The sequence below is a fragment of the Letharia columbiana genome, assembly GCF_014066305.1.
Source record: "Letharia columbiana isolate WasteWater2 chromosome Unknown Sc0000018_s1, whole genome shotgun sequence".
NCBI lineage: Eukaryota > Fungi > Ascomycota > Lecanoromycetes > Lecanorales > Parmeliaceae > Letharia > Letharia columbiana.
Genome location: NW_023501059.1, coordinates 757,865 through 772,058, shown reverse-complemented (window position 1 = coordinate 772,058; position 14,194 = coordinate 757,865). Strand labels below are relative to the sequence as shown.

The following is a 14,194-nucleotide window of genomic DNA, read 5'->3' as shown; positions in this document are numbered from 1 at the left end:
CTTTATTATAAACTTTACTTTTATAATAATAGTAATATAAAAGAGATAAAGATAATAAGAGAGAGAAAAGTAATAGAAGAGATAAGAAAGTAATAGAAGAAGAGATAGTAAAGATTTTTTTAAAGATATAATAGATTAATAAAGTTAAAAAATTTATTATTTAGACTTTTTAATATAGAAGTCTTAATATTAATAAAAGATTTATATTATTATACTAGTTTATTATATAAATTTGGTGAAAGGTAGGTATTTTGGTATTGCGTCGGAATTATCGGATTTAATACGGCGTAAATGGGGGTAGATACGATTAATACTCGGTCGAATTGAAGGAGGAAAGCCCCGCAGGCGGAATGATGGCAAGAATATTTACTCCAGAACAAGACCATGGCCTTCACACTCAGTGAGCTTCCAACTGAAGTTTTACATCAGATCATATCTTATTTGCCCCCCTCTTCTGTACCTACCCTCCAGAGAGTTTCCCGCAAGTTCAATGATTTCCCACAGCCTCTTCTGTGGCGTGACCACTGCCGTACCCACTTCAAGTACTGGAGCCCCGAACATAGTTTACAACAAAAGCTTTCGGGAGCTGTCATTGAGACGGACTGGAAGAAGCTCTTCTCCGACCGTTATAGCATTGACCGTTCAATAACGCGCGATGTTGACGGCATCCTCGCTAGTCAGAGGAATAGGATTGAAAAGGCTGAAAGGATCATGGGTCATGGCTACGATGCAAAGGATGCTTTACTCCGACATCTGAATGTCGGCGATCATGCTGATGATGTTCTGGCCCGAAGGTACTGCCTAATGAATCTCGTGTGCGAGGACTGAGCACTGATTATATATCAGGTTTTATAGCGACGCCGTTCTTGGGGGCTTACATCGAAGCATGGCGGTTAGGGAGTGGGCAAAGCTTAACGATGGGGATGTGGTGCCGCTGGAGAGAGCCCTTGCTGCCTTCGACATGTTTGTCTTGCACGAAAGAGACGGCGATTTCCATGATGTGTGTACCCAAGAACCAGAACCTGCCATCGCAGCTAAGAATCACAGGTGGCCACTCGTCTTGATGGTATTGCACAGCAATATTGCAGCGAAAACCCAGAAACTATGGATCAATCGCCACAACAAAAAGCCATCGCGCTCGCAGAATTCTTGAGACAACATGATTTGACGGGCATCAGTGGCAATTCTCATTACCACGATCTGCAAAACAACTTCATTGGCATTGCCTTGCAGGATGGACCCCACCCATCTTTACCTCTCGTATCAGTGGCAATATACTGCTGTGTGGCGCAAAGACTTGGTATTGACGCCCAGCCTTGTGGATTTCCATTTCACGTGCTTGCCATCATCAAACCATCCCCGGGTCGCACATTGGATGGAAGACATACGGACGCTGGTACATCATCGGAGCCAATGTACATGGATCCCTTCAGATCCAGCCAAGAAGTCTATGTGAAGGATCTTCGAGCTCAACTTCAGCGCCTAGGCATCTCCCCAGCAAATTTTCCAGAGTTGCTGGGTGCTTCGTCAACCGCTGAGATCATTCGTCGATGTGCAAAGAACATCATTACTTCGCTACAGGCTATTCCTCGTGACCACAGTGCGGGCCACTCTTACCCTGACGTGGATGGCGCGTTCTACGCTGCGGTCTGGGCAGTACTACTCCTGCCAGAGGGTGGCACAATCACAGCTGGCGCGCAACGTGCAAACTGTCTAAGTCACATTACGGAGCTTATAGAAAAGTATTTTCTCACGGATACCTGGCTGATTGAAAAGTATATCCCTCCTTTGATCGAGGACCGTATTCAATATGAACAATCACGAAATACAATTAGGGTTATCCGCACAACTGATCATATGCCCAAAACCGTCAAAGATCGTACGTCAGACTCGGTGCGCAACGTCCAATACAAGGTTGGACAAATATTCCATCACAAACGGTATCATTACAAGGCTGTCATTACTGGCTGGGACGTGGAATGCGCTGCTACAGACGATTGGATGGCACATATGCGCGTACACGAGCTGCCAGGGGGCAAGCACCAGGGTTTCTACCATGTGCTGTAAGTGAGCAATCATGGATCCTGCGATTGTCTACTGACCGTCAATCCCTAGAGGTGAAGATAAATCCGTACGATATGTTGCCGAGGAAAATATTGCGCTTGTGCAGGAGGACCCTGGCAAAGATCTCATGGTTTTAGCGGGTCAGCATTTCAAGCGATGGGACAGGACAAATGGGATATTTGTCAGCAACATTAAAGACGAATATCCAGATGATTAGTGCTCGATTTACATTCAATAACTTCCGTCCTGTTACTTGGGACAAGATTTAAGGGCTAAGCCGTTCTGCGCTTCTTAGCGTGTTTGAAGCTAAGGTATACAAGACCGCCGGTCGACTTGTAAGTCCTGGCAAAGTTCGAGAAGAATATCCAACGTCAAGCAAGGCTCGGCGAAAACAAAATAAACTGCACAGTGAGGGAATTGCTGAGTTGGATGGGTCATCAAGTAACCAATATGCGCTGAAACTTTTCGTTAAAGAATTATATAGATAGTCGAGGAGAGTAATTCATGAATCAAAAGCTTTGTGACTAAGGCTTTCGGTATCGAATTGCAAAAGTTGAACACAATTGCGATTTTCGTGGGCCCTCTGTGCAGTTTATTTTGTGGGAACGGAGCAAGGCGCCGTCAAGCGAGGCGGACCAGCCAGGGATGAAAAGGAATAAGAGACGTTTATTCAAGTACTATATACCGGTATCTTGTTATCAGCAGGAGCTTCTAGGATGGAACGATCAATGTCACGTTGGACAAGCATCAACGCTGAAAAAGAGTATCTCGAACATAATCGTTTACACGCAAATCATATCATGCCAATCGCTTCAAATAAATCTTTAATTTCCTTCCGTGGTAGCCCATCAACTTTGCCTGACTCCATTTGCAGTAGAAAGGGTTTCGATTGACCCATCAGCATTTTGTCCAAGAAGTCAATAAGACGTCGTTCGAACTCGGCAATGGAGAGGTCGTTTGCCATTAACGTCTCCAGGTGCAACTGCAAGTCAGCTCCTGCCGGGGGTATGAGCTGCAGCGCAACGCCCGTAAGCTTATGCGCACAGGATATAGGAATTCGGACTTACGGCCTGTGCATGCTCATCGCGGATTCTATCCCAGCCATCTACGACTGTATCCACACCCCAAAACATAGCATTTATCTGGAAATCATCGGTTCCGTCCTCTGCACTACACTCAGGGTCGAAGCCCCATGCAAAGGCTTCCTGAAGCACTTCCTGACGCTGAGATCCGTAGACGAGGTACTGTTCGGCCACGGCTTGTGCCATATAGCCGGCTGCCAATCGCATCCAGGTGTCCGTGATTGTACCTTCTTGCATCGAAATCTGCGCCGCTGACACAGCCATGAAAAAGGGAATCGTGTCAAGTAAAGATATCGCAGGTGGAAAGAGGCCATGTGGATCCGACATCATTATGTTGCCACCAGTGGATTCGTGACCTATGTGTTCTTTCTTGATCTCCATAACATTTAGTGGTGCGAGGTATTCGGTCAAGTCGGGAAGGTCTAAAGCGGCAAAGTCATTGTCGCCGGAACGGAAAGAAACAGCTTGTTCTTGACGCCGATGCCGTAGATTTTTCAGAGCTGGCTCAGGAAGAGTTGCCTCTGCTGGCGCTGAACGCTTTGTGGACATTGCGGTGAATTTGAGGAGGCGTAAGCGAAACTGTAAGTCTAAGCTGGCGTGGTGGTCTGGGTGTATCGTACAGAAGGTCGTGAAGAAAGCTGCTTCCTGGCATGAGCTTGGCTGCACAGCTTTGATTGGAATTCAATAATGCTTACAGTCCACAAGCTGTAAGCACACGCTCGCTCGCTCTTGCTTGTCGGATGCATCGGCGGGCCCATCTTTCGAGCCTTTGTAGTCTTCCAACAAAGCCTTGATAGCGGAGAATATTAGGTAGTCAAGAATCCACTCGTCAATTTCGAGTTGTAGTAATGGATCAGCACATCTCTCCATTACTCTCGTAGAGACCATTGGAGCTCCAGATCATTCGGACCGCGCTTTAAAATTGCGGAGCTCTTAGATAAGAGCATGTCAAACTGAATGTCGACGCGTTGGACGGACAAAAGAAGCGTCGAACGTGCACTTACGGTAATTTGGCAAACGACAGGCGCACGGACGTCCAAACTGTGGCTGGACCAGTGATATTCCTCGAGTATTTTGTGTCACGTAGGCATCACCAGTCAAACTACATCTATTGAAGTCAGTCAAGATTCTTATTTACTTCACCGAGATTCAAGAGTGAAGTAGGCGCGGCAATTTAATACAAGCGCTGCAACCGCTGCGGCGATGCAACTTTACCATTGATAAGAGGCCCCCAAAGCAAGTGAACAGTGAATATACGTTTTCTTGTCTTGGGCCGCAAAGGTGCAAGTTGATCACTTCATGGGGTATCTCGACAGAACGCCAAAAGACTGTGGCCGATGTGTAACTACGCTTCTTTTGATGACTGCTGCCTGACCCTCATTTTTCTCACGAATCTTTGCATCCTTGCTCCGTAATCACAGGTTCGAGCTGCAGCTCTTTCCTCGTCCGACTGATTTGATTGCATCTCTTCTCTAATCGACATTCGTAGACCCGCTTGTGTGGTGATCAATTGCTCACGGTGCCCGAGGATATCTGATGCGATATCACTTAGGCAGAGAGCCATCACAGCTTGGGACGGTTCAGCCTGATCAAGCATCTCTTGCGTGAGGCCATAAGCCAAGTTGGTGTTACCGATCAAGCTATCTGTTCCCGCAATTTCACCGTTGGTCGAGGAGTCGACGAAGTCCTTCCATCCCGGCTTGACAATGTCCAACCGAATCGATAATGCATTGATGGCTTTTACGTTTTTAGCGAGAGCAGGAATTGTCTCGAGCAACGGATCCCGGACGAGACTTAGAATGGCAAATTCGATCTGTCCCTCTTCATACTGGGCCATACGAGCCTCGATGTCGGGCTTTGCTTGACTGAGCCAGTCACCCTGCACTGAGCCTGCATTAAATACTGTCAGCCTTGTGAGAGTTTCGGGCGGGCACTTGGCGATTACCGAGACTCATTGGTTGGCGTTCAAGTCCATCAAGCTTCCAAAGTTGGTCGTCGATAGGCATGAAGGCGATAAAATGAAAACCCCCTTCGCTCTCGTCCTGATCTGTTGTTCTTTTCTTACCTTTCTTCGCTGTAGCTTCATTCTTGAGGAGGAGGTCTGCATTCAGCATGTCCATTTTCCTGCCGATACGCTGAGTCTCGGTCTTTTGTCTAAAGAAGAGCTGCAAGGACGCCGCGTGTGCAACAGAGATGCATGATGCTGTACGGCATGTTGGGAACTTACGTACCTAGCAAATGAGTTATGGACTTCTTTGACGAAATTGAAATTCCCTATAGCGTCACCCCGTAAGGCCGGGGTGAAATTGGCGGTAAACATCTTGAATGCATGAAGACTTTCCCCTAAGTCAATGCTTGGAACGTTGTTGACAATGTTCAGCAATGCAACACTCGCACACGCATTGTTGATGGTCTATACTCAATCAGATGTTATGACCAGCGATGAGTGCAAGAGTCTGACTTGGTTGGCAAACCAAACACCTTTGGGACAACTTTGCTCTTGCTTCTCGGAGTCCTCCTCAATCCATTTGAATAGGAAGATCAATCCATAGACGGGTCGACTACCTATCAGGTCAGATCTTTGGATAACTCGAAGCAGGATAAAAGAAAGACAGTGAGGCGCTCACGGCAGGAATGCAAGTATCTCATCATCTAACGAAACTATCTCCTGAACTTTGACGCCTTGGACTCCAAACTTCTTAAGCATGATGTTAAAGAAAGCCTGCAACTGCTGTAAGCACACATCCACTCTCAAATACTTTATGCATGGTGAAAATGCACTGGTTCTGATTCAATTTCGCAGAAACCCTTCCAACTTCGCTTGTCTTCTATGGTTGCTGGGGCTGAAGGATCTTGAGAGAGAGGCTTCTCGCTAAAAGCGGTACTTGAGATAGTGGAGGAGCTACCAACACGCCTTCTGGCTGAGCGTCCAGCCATACTAAGGAATTGGGTATCAGGGGGGGGGCGACTTGAAGGCTGATAAGAGAGCAGGACTATGAGTTAGAATTAGTCTGGCGAAATGACGACCCATTGTGATCCGAGTGTCATTGCCCAGTGTAGTAAAGACAAAAAACAGTACTGCTTGTGGCGTCCGAAAGGCGAGACGGCGAGACGGCGAGGCACTCCGAAGCGCGCGGTTAGCGGCTGATTTTGTCTACGTAGAATGTAGAGTGCTTGGCCAAACATTTCTGTAAACAGCCTTGCGACGTGACTTGACTCTCAATCCAGCTTTATTTTGATGCGAAGCATGACACATAGGAATTATCCACGTCTAATATCCCTGCGGTCCCTCGTGCAGTGGCCACATTCAGTCTCGCCCAGTGGTCTCGACTGGAGTATTCCAAACACTCCAAGCATGCCATGAACGGCACTCCTCGCCTTCGTTCGGCCTATCCATCCACCCCCTTATCCGGACAGAAGCAGTCTGGTCACGGCACCACCTTTGCGGGGCTCCAGGGGCCTCGATCTCCCTTACCGCCAGCCACATCCCTCAACACGAATGCTCCTACGCCTATGATCCCGTTTACAGTGGTTGATGCACCTTCACAGAGGCTCTACGTTGCGCTTTTCTATGCTGCATTGACCATATGGAGACTGTACGACTATTTCGGACTGGTCTCGGACGAGGCAGAATCTCTTTGGAAGTTCATGAAATGGCTTGCTATCGATTCTGTTTTCCTTTACGGCTTGCCCGAACTCCAGATCCCTTGGCTCCAGTGGTCATCCTCAATGACTGCTATCCTGGTCATACTGCATACTATGCTCAATGCGCTTCTCATGTTCCGCATACCAGTTCGTCTAGCCCTATGCTCAAACAAGTTCAAGAAATAGATGCTTACGAGTTGATAGATTCCCGTCACATCTTGGTTCCTAGCATTTATGAAAGTTATGTATGACAGAGAACTTGCGGTTTCAGAAAGAAGTGTTAAGCCAGCTTCCATTCTCCAAAATTCATCCCTAATTCTGGGGAAACAAATCATCCACATATTGCCAGAGGGGTACGTTTGTATTTGCTCAACATTCAGCAGCTGACACAACTGACTCTGAGCAGCTCTGCAATGCTGAATCCGGACCAAAGCCCTTTCTGCATTGGGAACATGGAAACTTCCGTCGACCTGCCCATCCGCATCAATCAAACAAATCCAATATCAATCGAACTACTTAGGATCGACCTCGACACAAACGCCCACGAGACAATCATTGTGACGACCAAGCAAATCAACAAATTGAAGAGGCAAGCAAACAGAAATTTTGCGAAGAACGATCGCACAAGCCCCCGAGTCCTGCATTACCCAGTCAAGGAGACTGGCCTCTATAGGCTCGAGAAGGTCCTTGACGAGTCAAAGCTCGAGGTACAGAGACGCCTTTCAGATACACTTGTAGTCCAATGTCCAAGGGCGATGGTGAAGACCACAATGCAGGACAAATGCAAAGGGGATCTGTCGGACTTTTATCTCCAAGTGGAGGCAACACCTCCATTGAAAATAAAGTATAGCAAGATGGTGAATCGCAACGATAAAGACCATGTTCTTCTAAGTATACATCCGGAGAACTTGGTTTCGCCATTAGCTCGACAACGAACTTCAGGTACTCTGGTCTCGCTTGATTCGCCGGCTGACATGGACCTCTCTTGGGCGCGGGCTCAGACTATCGATATACCGCTCAACGAGTCACTTGGCGTCAGTGGAGGCTGGCAGTACTTGGTTGATGAGGTTCAGGACGCTTGCGGTAACGTCGTAAATTATTCCGATATACGCTCGTCGCCGTCAGGCCCACAGAAGGTCTTGAAGGGTCATCAACTGGAGCAGCACTTCTCTGTGCACGAGAGACCTCGGGTCGCATTACGCGAATATGATTCGCAGCACCCAATCAAGGTCGAGAAGGGGAAATCCAAAATGCTCCCAATCCATCTCAGCTCGACAGGATCCGGCAAGCTCGAAGACGCTCCGTATACGCTTTCCTATCTTTTCACCCCGCAGGAAGAGTTGCTTCCGGACCAGAAGCACTCAAGCGCAGCAACATTTAAAGAGATAGTCGTCTTGGATACGAGTCGTGGACTTGAAATCCGTGAGCCAGGCCTGTATACTCTGCAGTCTGTTGGTACCATGTTTTGTGCGGGGGAAATCATGGAACCGTCGTCTTGTTTGCTTCTGAACCCCCCCGAGCCAGATCTCGCAATCAGTGCCGAGACTATCCCCGACAAATGCGCTGGTAGCTCCATAGGCCTCTTGGTTGATCTTGACCTGTCTGGAACTCCACCGTTCCACGTTCATTATAGTATCAAACGAGGTGGAGGTGGGGTCACTCCGAAGATTGAGGAAATTGACCGCCTGCATACGCAGCTTGAGTTGAAACCTTTGCAAGCAGGTCACTATACCTACCAATTCAGCAGTATCAGCGACGCCGTATATGGTGATCCTATATCTCTAAGGCATAAAAATATGATCTTAGAACAAGATGTCAAACCCCCTGCTGCCGCACGAATCTTGGACGCGCAACCGAAGCGGAGAGCTTGTATCGAAGAACCAGTGACCTTCGCTATTCAGATCTTGGGCGAGCCTCCATATATTGTCGATTATGAGCTTGTCCACCGTGGTCGACGACAGAAGTATACAGCTGCCGACATTCAGGATAGCATCTACAGGCTTACTACCGAGCCTCTGAGAGATGGCGGAGAATATACGCTAGCATTGATAAGTATTACAGACCGATCAGGATGCCGGATTTCTCTCAAAGAAGAGGCAAAGGTGGAGGTCGGCTTGCAGAGACCCAGGGCTACATTCGGTCACTTGGAAGGCAAGCGAAGCATTCAAGCTCTGGAGGCCAAAAAGATCCATCTACCTCTCAGGCTGCAAGGCGACCCACCATGGACTGTTGCTTATCGCAACAGAGACGACCCTATGACACAGCCAATAGAAAGAACGTTGCGCGACAGTAACGATCATATCGAAGCCACTGCTGAGGGGACATATGAACTCGTTGACGTCCGGGATGCCCACTGTCCAGGCACTGTAGACATGTCTGGCCATCAATTCAGCGTATTTTGGATCCCCAGATCCTCCATTGAGGTATCAGAGAGTCCTCTGGTCATGTACACCAGGGGGACGCATGTGAAAAAGGAAGTCTGCGAAGGTGATGAAGACGTGACGGAGATCTCCTTTACTGGTACAGCTCCCTTTAACGTGGAGTACGAGCAACGTCATAAGCCTGACCATGGCTTACAATCTATGAGCCAAAAGAAATTCAGTGCGGGCTTGAACATGGCCTCTCTGAGGATGGAGACCTCTGAAGCTGGGACGTACGAATACAAATTCTCGAAGTTGGGAGACACCTCGTACAACCATGATCCTCGAAAATTCACAACTTTAACAGTGCAGCAGATTGTGCACCCCAGACCTTCTGCTCGTTTCACGGAAGCCGGCAGGACGTATAAGTATTGCCAAGAGGAGGAAGCAGGTGACGAAGTACTTCCAATCAGCTTAATAGGCCTACCTCCGTTTCATCTCGAACTCGAGATCAAACACTACGCAAAATCAAAGCCCGAGCTCATTAATGTTCCCAACGTTGAGACCAATCGTTACAATTTGCACATTCCACATAGAGTACTTGCACTTGGAACCCATTCCGTTGTCATTCGGAAAGTTCAAGACTCTCGTGGCTGCCAGCGTACGATGGACTTGAACGCCCCGCACGTGCAAGTCAGCGTTGCAGACATCCCAAGCATTTCTCCACTAGAGGACCAGGAGGATTACTGCGTCGGCGACCGTATCGCATACACGTTGTCAGGCACTCCTCCCTTCAGTGTCTTCTACACATTCCAAGATCACGAACGAAAAGCTTCCGTCCCTTCAACAGAATTCAGACGCATAGCCGAAAAGCCAGGAATCTTTGTCGTCACAGCACTTAGTGATCAGAGGAGTACTGACGCTTGCAAAGCGAAAATAAAGATCACAAAGGTGATACATGAAATGCCCAGCGTCAGGGTTAGCAAAGGAAGGACAGCCACGGTGGATATTCATGAAGGTGGCGTTGCCGAGATACTCTTCGAGTTCGGAGGAACGCCACCGTTCCTTTTCACGTAAGTGCTTGAAGCCCATCCACTGCTTGACCGGGCTGAGAAAGCGTCCAGCTACACGCGCAGTACGACACCGCCCAAAGGCAAGAAACCGGAAGTGCTCGAAACCAAGAATGAAATCTCCCACGAGTACAGCAAGACAATTCGGGCTTCAGACGAGGGAATGTACGAGGTGGTCTCGATTAAAGATAGATATTGTGCTTTCTCCAAGCAGAAAGTGCCAGACAATTCGGGTCAGAGGTTATTGACCAACAGATGATTCGAATCTGATCATAAAATCATGTGGAGCGAATGTAGCATACAACATAGCGGGCGCCGGGAAAACGATACCAGGAACATCTGCTTGCTTTCCTTGGGCACGGATCGGCTGAGAGTGATTATTTTCAATGGATAATCCTGCCTTGATTGCCTCATACCTCATCGCTTGAGTTCTATGCGTGATATTATGTCCCCTCCAAGCCTCGCAATATCATGCAGAGTCGCAGTCTTGTTGATATTAAGCTGAGAGCCCTCATCGTCTGACCGCACAATGGGCTTCGTAGAATACGGTAAGTTTACCTTCCACGGCCTCGGTCCAGTCTGCGGATTCCAGAGTCCGGCAATAAGAGAGCCCTCATGCTCGTTAGTAAAGAATAGAACGTTGCTGCCATATATCGCCCTCAGCTCGCCCAATAACAGTTGTACTGGATCCACCCCGGAAAGACTCTTATCCTGATCAGACTGGACATGCAAATTCTTAAACACTGAATGCCTTCTCCTTCCATTGTTGATCCTGGTAGACCTCGGGTTGAGGTAAATGACGAAGTCATAATCCGACATCGAAGCTACAAAGAGCGCTTCAGGTTCCAGATCCGTCGCCTGCTCCTTCATCATGCCACACGCTGCCTTCGCCAGGCTTGTGAACCGAGCCGCTACGACCTTCGATGGGCCGAGTTCAGTCCATGTGATCCCACTGGGATCTAGATTCGAAGCTGCAAAGATAGCAACTCGATTCATAGCCGGATCGATCTTTCTCCACGCTTCGAAACGCAGATTGATGGCTTCGATCTCGAAGCTAGTCATTTCACCATTGAAATCTACAATCAGAGGTTCGCTTTGCCAGTCCCATTTTGATACAGACGTCAACGTTCTAAGGAAACCTGTCATGACACTGCCAGGGACAGACCAGGGATACGGATGCACAAAACTTCGGACGGTGAGAAGCTCGATCAACTCGTCGCTGAGATGACTTGAGAGCATGTGGGAGTCCCGCCATTTCTTCATTAGGCGCACGGAGGACGAGAGGAGTGGAAAGCGCGTGCTCAGCGTGCGCATAGACTGGGTGTGGATGGGCCCGTGGATGAAATCGCGTTTGTAGGTCGAGAGTGCGGACGCGGTCTCTTCTCGGCTCGCTGCGGTGTGCGAAGCGTCTCTCAAAACCCGCTCAAGGAGATTGAGTTCGCGCTCATGGTGAATGTGGAGACGAAAGAATGCCCCAGACGGGTAGTGAATGTCAAGAAAAGCGACATTAAGAAGACTTCGGTTCCAATTGTCTAGCCCTAATCGTGCTATTAAACCACTGGTCGACTCTTCCAGAAGCTCGCCCATCTTGAGAAGAAAAGCTATTTTGGTCGTCTGGACAGCTGTGATATCGTCGGGCCACCGGGCGGAGCCTTCAAATTGGACACAGATATTTGCTGGTTCCATCTGACCTTGAGAAGGATGGAGAGCGGGAATGCTCAGTGACGAGTATCTCAGCTGGGCATCCGCGGCAGAAATCTGTCGAATCTGGAGCGGCAAGCCTTCAAGGGCCCTCACGTCTTTCTCTAGGCTCTCATAAGCACTCATGACAGGCCGGAAAAGTGTCGATGGATCGTTCATTGCCGATTGCTGACCGGAAAGTAAGCGATCAAAAGACTGTCCAATAAGCTTGATACTATCGGCTGCGTCTTTCCCTAGATGCCGTTGAACAACATACGCCACTATTTGCTTCAATACATTGTCCATTGGATCTGAAGTTGACCATATCAAGCTTTCCAGGATGCTGCCGTCTTTGAAACGCCGCAACTCTGCCTTGTCACCCCAGAACCTGCGAAACTCTGCGGCAGCTACTTTGTTTTCTGCAGAAGGACCTCGATCGACAGTGCGACTGATATTCGCAGAGTCAAGTCGAAGTCCTATCTGGACTTGACGGAGACCCTTGGTTGAGTTTTGTGGCGTTGTAGCGTCCCAAGAAAGAATTGGTGGTGGTTGTACGTGCAGTAGTCTGACTCTGTCACCTAGTCCCGTACTCAACGCCTCATGTACTCTTTGACAAAAATATGTTTCGTCGTTGAGGGCATCTGCCATCTGTGATGCTGGTCTCGGCACTCGGCTTGTACGCATTTCTATGACACAATCAAACCTCTGCAGCAGATCGTCGACTTTTGTAATGAAGCAAGCGTCGAATTGGTCCGAAAGCGGATCATTGAGCAGCTTCAGTGTGACGGTAGCTTCATACTTCAGTGTTGCATACGACCACGGCGTCATTTTGAATAGTATGTTCATGCCTCTTTTGCCATCGAATAGCGTTGGCCCGTCACGATCGACAAGAGTGATATTGTCAGAATGTACGAGAACAGGGCTCGCTATCAAATCCCTGAAAGACAGGAATTGCAACATTGCTTTGAAGAGCTGGTAACTGTCATAGCCACGCGATAATATTGGCTTCCCTTTAGAGCCGCCCCCCTGCAAAAGTAAAGCCATGGTGCAGGCCCATTCGAACGATCCAAACTCTCGACCCAGGCCACGTTGCCGCAGCCACACACTACCAAGTTGACACGCGTCAGAGAAACCATCCGACTGCAATGACGACGCATGTAGATACTTCAGATAGGCTAGAGAAGAGCACTCGGATCTCAGTGACGCATTGTAGAATGGCGTTGGCATGTTGAAGCTGCTACCTGGAGAAGAGACCCCACTAGTCGTTGCACGAATGCAGTTTTTGTCGGGCAGCGTTTTGGAAATGGGAAATAAATCTCCATCAGCGGCCAGAATGATTCGAATCTGGTATTTTGATTTTGAACCACCATCTGCGAGCAGTGAGCAAAGCTGTCCCTGGGTTCAGAATCATGAGATAGTACCTTGCAGAAAGGTGATAACGATTATAGGCTGCAAATGGTTGTCATTCTGGTGAGCAAAATCGACAGCGTATTCGTCTTCTTGAGCTTCTTCAATACCGCTGGCAATGCAGGCCAAATAGTATGCCCTTTTTTGGAAATACCTATAATTTAGATAGTCTTTTTCTTGGAAGATATGCTTTTATGCGCATTAGAACCGGGAAACCAGAAGGAGCGGGCAAAGCAGCCGTCTCACCGATGGCATAGTGACCGCCAGATCGATCCCTAATTGCCCTCCCACTTGTATAGCTGTCCTGCGTGCATAACTGCCTACAACATTGATGTTCGCCGGCTTGGAATAGGTCAATGTGTACTTTGCGTCCATTGCGGGCCGGGGTTGGGGGAATGGGATTCGGACTTTGTGGGAGTCAAGCTGTTCGCGCTCCGCATTTAGAATCTGTGCAAACATCAGGCATTTGACGGACTAGATGGGAGAGAAATGCAAATTGCATACAGGCTTTGCTTTGCGATTAGGGATATGCTCTATGACATCTTTGAGCTTGCGAAGAGAGTTTTCCACCTTGACCATGCGTCTTTCGTCATTAGGTCGCACCTTTGCCAGGAGCTCATTCGCTTTCAGCTTGAACATGTTTGAATCATATGTACCGCTGCTCCATGATGTTTTTGCGGTTCTTTTTGCTTTGATTATGGTGTGACCGCCTCGAATAGCTCCATTCCCTAGGACACAGTCGTTGTCTTCATTGGATGAGTCTTGGGACCAATCGCCACCGGCATCCTGTGCGTAGGTATTATTGCAATCGCCTCCAGATAGGGGAGACACCTTCCTCTTCTTAATTGCAGGGAATGCCATGGTGTAGCAGTAATCTGTACGCCGC

At 48.4% G+C, this 14,194-nt stretch overlaps 5 protein-coding genes across 5 annotated transcripts; 2 read left to right on the top strand and 3 right to left on the bottom strand.

Annotated features, from left to right (window-relative positions):
- Nucleotides 1-384: 384 nt before the first annotated feature.
- On the top strand, nt 385-2,281 carry HO173_006384 (uncharacterized protein; the record flags this gene model as incomplete). Its single annotated transcript, XM_037308295.1, has 4 exons — nt 385-794; nt 847-1,000; nt 1,048-2,063; nt 2,116-2,281. 4 exons carry the CDS (start codon nt 385-387, stop codon nt 2,279-2,281), a joined length of 1,746 nt encoding a protein of 581 aa, XP_037165069.1.
- A 576-nt stretch (nt 2,282-2,857) lies between these two features.
- Nucleotides 2,858-4,034, bottom strand: HO173_006383 (uncharacterized protein; the record flags this gene model as incomplete). Its single annotated transcript, XM_037308294.1, has 3 exons — nt 2,858-3,076; nt 3,132-3,784; nt 3,842-4,034. The coding sequence occupies 3 exons, from the start codon at nt 4,032-4,034 to the stop codon at nt 2,858-2,860; spliced, it is 1,065 nt and encodes a 354-aa protein (XP_037165068.1).
- A 457-nt stretch (nt 4,035-4,491) lies between these two features.
- HO173_006382 (uncharacterized protein) lies at nt 4,492-6,083 on the bottom strand (the record flags this gene model as incomplete). The annotated part of the gene is made up of 6 exons (XM_037308293.1): nt 4,492-5,036; nt 5,092-5,270; nt 5,378-5,559; nt 5,608-5,707; nt 5,774-5,868; nt 5,928-6,083. The coding sequence occupies 6 exons, from the start codon at nt 6,081-6,083 to the stop codon at nt 4,492-4,494; spliced, it is 1,257 nt and encodes a 418-aa protein (XP_037165067.1).
- A 423-nt stretch (nt 6,084-6,506) lies between these two features.
- Nucleotides 6,507-10,480, top strand: HO173_006381 (uncharacterized protein; the record flags this gene model as incomplete). Its single annotated transcript, XM_037308292.1, has 4 exons — nt 6,507-6,938; nt 6,996-7,144; nt 7,198-10,224; nt 10,276-10,480. The coding sequence occupies 4 exons, from the start codon at nt 6,507-6,509 to the stop codon at nt 10,478-10,480; spliced, it is 3,813 nt and encodes a 1,270-aa protein (XP_037165066.1).
- Nucleotides 10,481-10,638: 158 nt separating this feature from the next.
- Nucleotides 10,639-14,169, bottom strand: HO173_006380 (uncharacterized protein; the record flags this gene model as incomplete). Its single annotated transcript, XM_037308291.1, has 4 exons — nt 10,639-13,271; nt 13,323-13,497; nt 13,555-13,755; nt 13,813-14,169. 4 exons carry the CDS (start codon nt 14,167-14,169, stop codon nt 10,639-10,641), a joined length of 3,366 nt encoding a protein of 1,121 aa, XP_037165065.1.
- Nucleotides 14,170-14,194: the final 25 nt, after the last annotated feature.